The sequence below is a fragment of the Sceloporus undulatus genome, chromosome 6, assembly GCF_019175285.1.
Source record: "Sceloporus undulatus isolate JIND9_A2432 ecotype Alabama chromosome 6, SceUnd_v1.1, whole genome shotgun sequence".
NCBI lineage: Eukaryota > Metazoa > Chordata > Lepidosauria > Squamata > Phrynosomatidae > Sceloporus > Sceloporus undulatus.
This window is the reverse complement of record NC_056527.1, coordinates 114,244,554-114,252,361: the sequence shown is the minus strand read 5'-3', so window position 1 is coordinate 114,252,361 and position 7,808 is coordinate 114,244,554. Positions and strand designations below refer to the sequence as shown.

General features: G+C 42.0%; 1 gene segment (V, D, J or C); it reads right to left on the bottom strand.

Annotated features, from left to right (window-relative positions):
* Positions 1-971: 971 nt before the first annotated feature.
* The window catches only part of LOC121933923, a 14,416-nt gene continuing 7,579 nt past the window's right edge, over positions 972-7,808 (bottom strand). The window contains 2 exon segments of the C gene segment in view: positions 972-2,383; positions 3,040-3,173. Of these exon segments, the coding sequence occupies positions 2,297-2,383; positions 3,040-3,173 (221 nt within the window).

Sequence of the window (7,808 nt, the reverse complement as noted above, 5' to 3'; positions counted from 1 at the left end):
AACACTTGGTGGGGTGTCCATTCCGACATTCCCAGGTCATCTCCCTCCTGGCAATTCTTTCTGTGTCTGGTGGGTCTGGTGACCAGTGAGAAAAGGCTACTGGGTAGAAGAAGCAGCTCATCCCCATTATAGCAGAGGCAGCTTGGCTGGCAGAGGGTGTGCATGGCTGGGTTGTGTGCCAGGCAGCCTGCCAGTAACAGCATGGGTTACCACACTGGGATGACAACAAATCTAGTGATGACACTGAGTAATGGCTGGACTTGTCATCTTTCAGCACCCTACTCTCCAGAATCACATAACACTGTCCCTTGGGTCAGCTGGCAGGATTTTAAGATGTGTTTCAATGTCATATCATACTCATGTAGTGGTTACATGTTGGGTGCAGGTTTTGGGCCAATAATTATTTACCCACCCGTAAATGACTCAACTAAAGAACCTAAGAGAAACCATGATGGATCAGACTGAAGACCATCCTACACTTGCATTCTTTTCATACAGTGACCAACCTGTTGCCTATGATGATAGCTCTCAAAATTTGCTCCTCTAGATATTTGAGACTTCAGCTCCTAGAATTGACTAACTCAGTGGTTCCCAACCTGTGGGTCGGGACCCCCTTGGGGGTTAAATGACCCTTTCATGGGGGTCACCTAAGGCCATTGGAAAACACCTATTTAATTACATTTATGAAGTAGCAACGAAAATAATTTCATGGGTTTGGGTCACCACAACATGAGGAACTGTATTAAAGGGTTGCGGCATTAGGAAGGTTGGGAACCACTGGACTAACAGATATGCTGTCTAGGAATTCTGAGAGCTGAAGTCCAAAACACCTGGAGGACCAAGATATGATAACCGTGGTGTATGGGATGTTCATAAGCAGTGCCTGAGTGCAGAATCAACTATTTCTCAATCTCAAAAAAAGGGAGACTTGGTTTTCATTTGTGTATGTGTTTATTATTGTCCACTAAAACCAGTAATGAGCACAAAATATGGAACTATTAATAAGGCAGTCGTGAGGAGGAGGAGGAGGAGGAGGAGAATGAAGAAGAAGAGAAGCAGAAGGAGAAGGAGAAGGAAGTAGTTGGGGGAAGACTTGAGTCAGATGTTGGTCATTATGTTCCAATATAGACAGGGGGACTAGATGTTTTCAAGCAGATGCTGGAAGATGGCCTCTTGGGTTGCTTTAGTGGTGGATTCTTGCACTGGCATTGGGTTGGACTGCATGGCCATCAGTGCCCCTTCCAACTCTATGACTCTAGGGTAGTTTCCCAATGCTGCATACAATGGAAACTTGATAGTGGCAGGAATGGTGGAGTGGAGAGAAGTCAGATCGGTAGGTACAATCAATTCATTTATCTGTTTTTAAAAAAATATTTGCACCTTGCCCTGCATCACATGTTTCTAAAGTGATTAACCATAACAAATATTTAAATCTGCAACATGAGCATTAAGTTTAAAGGATAAAATATTAAAAAACACAAACCAAGGGAGGTAAGAACAGAAGTAAAAGCAGAATGACAACAACAACAACAACGACAACAACAACAACAACAACAACAACAACAGCATTAAAATAATTCATCTTTGCAGGTTCAGGAGGATAATATTGTCTTCTTCACTTTGTGCCCCAAGCCAGTGAAACAGGAGTCCAAGGGAATTGTACAACTAGGGTGGCAGCACTGGAAAGGCCCCTTTTGTATCTGCCACAGGATTTTTCTCTGAGTTATTAGAACAAGGCTTCTGGTACAGATCTTGGAGAATAAGGGGTCGGGTTTGGGTAGGAGCTTGCATAGCAAATGCATGGTGAATTGGAAAAGGAGATGCACGGGAGGCCAGAAGCTCAGAGAAGAGGGAAAGTGTGCTGGAAATAAGGTCAGAGGTAGTACACTTGGTTGATTTCTCCAGATCTACTGGTATGTGTGTGTGCACCATCCATTCCTAATAGAACCACAGGTTCAATGAGAAAAGTGGGTGCTTCTGAAACTTGGTGGAAACTAGTTCAGTTAAGAACCTTTTTGAAGGAACTGTTTTTCTTGAAGGCAGTTTTTCAGCTGATGTCAACAACTGATGAGCCCTAGTCAGGCTGTGGCATGTTTGGGCTGATGGATTCTGGGGCTGTGAGCACCTCATCACTTATCATAAAATAGACCAGAGTGCACTGGAAGAGGGAGGCATAAGGAACAGATGACCCCTTACTGAGGGAAAGGCCTGGGATATCCATACCAGAGCAGACCATGTAGCTCTGAGTAGTGACTTCCTCTGAAAATAAAGAATGAGGTTCTTAGGAAAAAGTCTGCTACGCTGTAAGAGGGATTACATTCCTATATTCTGGTCTTGCAGGTTGTTCTTTCAGGTGCATCACTGCAGAAAAAAGCAATTTGACCTGTTGGAGAGAAAACAAAGAGCAGGATAGCCATGAAACAGAACCGAGAGCAGGACAACACTGCCTTATCTTTTTGGGCCTAAGTGTGTAAATCTATGTATCACATTCCTTATCCTTCTTTCTTCAAATCTCACTCTGTGTCTGACCAAACTACCAACCAGCTAACCAAGTGTTGAATACTCCCATTTCATCCCATTGATCTGATTTTAAATGGAACATCTTGCTGAAACTTTTACCGTAGCAAATATTAAATAATAAATATTACAAACAACTGATCAGTTATTTCTTTAGCTTTTCTCACTGTTCTGCTCCTGACCAATTTTTGCTTTCTCCTAAATGTTAGGACGGAAGTACTCTCCTGTCTCACACACCTTGAATAGTGTCACAGTGAGAGCCACTGCAATGGAGTGGTTTGAGTATTTGCCTCTGTAGACCACGGTTCAGATCCCTGATCAGCCATGGAAACCCATTTTGGGCAACCTTGGGCAAGTCACACTTCCTCAGCCCCAGAGGAAAGCAACAACAACCCACCTCTGATGAAATCTTGCGAAGAAAACCCCACGATAGGTTTGCCTTAGGGCTTTCATAAGTCAGACATGCCTTTGAAGGCATGCAACAACAACAACAACAACAGCGTTGCCTCCTTTCCCACTCACCTTGAACAGTGTCACTGTAGCACTATAGCACACACTGAGGAGGAAGAGAACAAAGAAAACGAAGATGGTGGCCCATAGACTTTCTAGATCTTCTTCTGTCTCATCTCTATAATCCATTTGTAATATTGTCATTCCTGGTGGAGGGAGGGAATAAAGAGATGTTACTTCCAGTATCCACAGATACAAAATATCCTAATGAACCAGGATATTCACTTGGAAATATCTCTACCTTTTTCCTCAAAAAGTCATTTCCCATAAAGCTGGTTGGCATTTATTAGGAATTATCAGAACTCCAGCAAAGCACTGGCAACTTTTCAAGATCCAAGGACTTCCCAAGAAAATCTACCTAGCTCAATCCAATACTATTCAAAGTGGCGCACCCTGGACCAGTTCCAAACCCCGAGCCATTGACTGCCAGTCCCTGGTATCTTTTCAGGAACAAATGGAACAATTGTACCCACTAGATACAAATATAGTGCCAGTCTCTGACACATTGACACACATTAATTGCCAGTCCCTCAGATCAGATAGCCTGAGAAGCCCTGCTCTAGACCACCACTAATGATGACCTTTCTACAGTGCATCAGGGGACTTGGTGAAAAGTAGTCTGCAGTGATGTTACGAAAGTTTGCTTGTCCACATTCTCTTCATGGCAAAGTCTACCCTATAGTGGACAATGATGTCATGGGAATGACTGATGGAGTAATTCTGCAGAAATCTTGAAATACTTGGATAGTGAAAATGTTGTAACTCTGGGCTACATGGACTATTAAAACCAGTTTTCCCTGCCCTTGTATTGCCCTATCCAGATGACATAGGGTCAAAGCCCTGATTCGGGTGCATTCTGTCTTCACATGGGAGGGCCTGCACCAAATTTGGTTACCCCTGCCTTAATTTGGCTTTAAAAAACCCTATCCTTTGCTCTGGATTTTCAAGGAAAATACAGAGCACTTTGGAGCAATGCTGGGCAGCTGTTTACACAGCATCCTGGTGATGCCACTGCTCACATGGGCTGCTCTCTTTGAGGTTACAATGAGGTACCTAGCCATATGATTGATGCTGGGCACCTTATTTTCAACCTCAAAGGGGGCAACTTGCACAAAATATGGCGGCACTAGCTGGAACAGTGGGATGATGACCTAGCTTGGAATATACTGGCCAGTGTAGACCCACCCTCTGCCATGGATTTATTTTATGGTGGAGTGGCTTGTTTCAAAAAAGCCATTCAGAGAGCTTCAAGGCTGAGCTGAGTATGGTTTTACATCTGGGTGTCCAACCATAAAAGTGATTATTATGAGGAACATGCCACTTTTCAAGACTGGTGATTGGAATAACCAAGGATTAGGCAAGGGCAATGTGCAAAGGGGATTTGATATACTGTATTTGTGCATAGTCTGGAAGCTGCAATTTATTCAGAGTTTGGAAGTACTTTGTTACAAGTAACAGCATTATATATCCTGTTACTTTGGAGAGCAATGTGGTTGTAATGACCTTTTCTTTTGAATATGCCATAATAGGTAGTATCATTAAATGCATTGTGGAATGAATAATGTTTGCTAGCTGTGTTTAATTGTGCAATGATTAAAGCTTACTGGTTGCATTTAATGATTAATTGGGGAGAATTTTGAAGGGATGTGTTAATATTTTATGTTTTACTCTTTTTGAAGTTTTGTTAAAGGAATGGAAAGTGACATGAAGGAATAAGCAAATGAGCATCTTTAATGCTACTGTTGTTAATGAACATCTTAAATGATACTATTAAAAATCACACATATTAGTAATATCTTACTTGTAAAAAATGTAACCAGTAATTCCTTTTTAAAATGGAACTTTCTAAGATCTGATTTTAGGCCTGGCTTCATGTTTGCCATCCAAGAAGCATCTTTCTTTCAATGGTGGCTGCTAAAGAACTGTCCCAAAGAAGGTAGAGTTGCATCCTTTCCATATGAAAGCAGCACAATGAAGGTATGTGTATGTGCATATTTTTGGTAATTTATGTGTGTGGTCATATTTCAAGTTCTTTTTCTGTCCATTTTTCTGTTTTGTTGGGCCAAATAGTCTTTGCCTCTCCTCTTTTTCAAATGCACCCAGTGCCCACATCCTTAGACACCAAAATCAAACTTGAATGTGCCTATGATGTTTCTAGCTTTGTGCATGAATGTGAACACTTGTTTACACACATTCTACTGTAGATGTGAGGTCTTCTGAACATGCATGACCAATAGGGCATGTCTGCACTACAAATCAGAATTACTTTTAAATCTGTTGGTCAGAAATGATCACTGATTATGAAAGGACAATGGATATTTCAATACCACTTAGAGCGGTCCTTTGGCAGAAAGCTATTACAGTTAAACCAGTTTCGAACCAGGTTTCAAACTGGTTTGTCTTTTTTGTGTCAATGAAAAAACAGCAAAGGGACATTTGGTGCTTATAGTTTCCAAAAGGAGGGATAAAGCTCAAGTGTACTTTGAAATTCCATTTTGTTCACTCCTTCCTTCCTTTCTTCCTTCCTCTTTGTGTGGTAGTTGTCATGAATAAAACCCCAAGTTTAGGTTTATTGCTTGAAATGTAGAGCTAAAAGGATATCAAGGATATCAAGGCCTGTTTCCTCTTGGCTAGTCCCAACTATAGTAGACCCATAGTATCCATTGTTCAACATGGATAAATCTCATTCATTCAAGAGTTGGCAGTCACAATAGTATTCAGGCCCAGGATTCCTGGCTTAGGGTGCATCTACCCCATAGAAATAATGCAGTTTGACACCATTTAACTGCCATGGGTTCATCCTACAGAATCATAGGATTATTAGGTTGCTGAGGCAACCTCTTTGGTAGAGGAGGCTAAAGACCTTGTAAAACTTCAAATCCTAGGATTTCATAGGTTGGAGCTACAGCACTTAAAGTGGTGTCAAACTGCATTATTTCTCCAGTGTAGATGGATGCACAGAAAGGCATATGACAAAACCAGCTTTGTTGGAGCAGGGATCCATCCTGTTGACAAAAATCAGTAGCATTAGGCACAGCAACAGTGTGTAGTCCACAAATAACAACTATTCCTATTCAAGCTGCTAATGTCATACAGTGGGCCCTTGGTTTCCAACTGGTGTTTGGTTCCAGGACCCACAGTGATGACTAAAATCCATGGATGCTCAAGTCCTATTATATGTTGTTGTTGTTGTGTCTTCAAGTCATTTCCGACTTATGGAAACCCTAAGGCAAACCTATTCATATCATAATAAAATGATGTCTGTTATATAAAATGGCAAAATCGAGATTTTTTTTTGGAAATAGTTTCAAGCCATGGATGTTTAAAACCATGGATGCAGAATCCATGGATAAGGAAGGCCAACAGTATATGTATTTCATAAGCAGTCTACCTTTGGATTTTGAAATGAATAGGGGCCTAGAAAATTATGAATGGTTAAAAAAGCCCACACGTAAAGCTATAATACCATAGTAAAAATGGGTTCCATGGCAGTGAGCAATGGAGAGGGACATTAGATATTTGGGCCAGTATAATTATTGCCATAGGTGGTGGCAGTACTGGGGCAAGCAGTGGTACAGTGGCAGGGCAACAGGATGGTGATGCTGTCGCTATGTGTGAAGAGAAGAGCAAATGATGTTCTCTTTGTCAAGAGAGAACATTGTCTTACAGTTCCTGTCCTCTACTGGAGCCAGCAGGACAACTTTCTCTGCAACAAAAACAACTTTTTTATTCATCACTACTTCATGGTGCTCCAGAGAAGGATTGTTCACTGGCATAATCAAGCATTGTGCCAGCATAAGTTGCCAACAAGATTCTGCCCCCAGCTTTTATCTCACAGCTGAGGCTCGGTGGCAGTTTTGGCTAAAGCATGCAGCTGATGGTATGGGGCAGAGCGGAGGCTATTTGAAAGACTGTCTAGACAGGGTGACCAAGATGCTCAAAGGTCTGGAAGGCATGCCCTGTGAATCATAGAATCAAAGAATCGTAGAGTTGGAAGAGACCACAAGGGCCATCCAGTCCATCCCCCTGCCATGCAGGAAATCCCAATCAAAGCATACCCGAGAGATGGCCATTCAGTCTCTGCTTAAAGACTTCCAAGGAGGGAGACTCCACTACACTCCGAGGAAGGAATGTGTTCCACTGTCGAACAGCCCTTACTGTCAGGAAATTCCTCCTAATGTTGAGGTGGAATCTCTTTTCCTGTAGCTTGCATCCATTGTTCCGGGTTCTGTTCTCTGGAGCAGCAGAAAACAAGCTTGTTCCCTCCTCAATGTGACATCCCTTCAAGTATTTAAACAGGGCTATCATATCACCTCTTAACCTTCTTTTCTCCAGGCTAAACATCCCAAGCTCCCTAAGTCGTTCCTCATAGGACATGGTTTCCAGACCCTTTACCATTTTAGTCACCCTCCTTTGGACACGTTCCAGTTTCTCAATGTCTTTTTTGAATTGTGGTGCCCAGAACTGGACACAATATTCCAGGTGGGGCCTGACCAAAGCAGAATATAGTGGCACTATTACTTCCCTTAATCTAGACACTATACTTTTACTGATGCAGCCTAAAATCGCATTGGCCTTTTTAGATGCTGCATCGCACTGTTGACTCATGTTCAACTTGTGGTCTACTTGGACTCCTAGATTCCTTTCACATGTATAAGTCTCTCATTCAACCAGGTGTCCCCCATCCTATATCTGTGCATTTTATTTTTCTGCCCTAAGTGCAGTACTTTACATTTTTTTTCTGTGTTGAATTTCATTTTGTTAGTTTTGGCCCAGCTTTC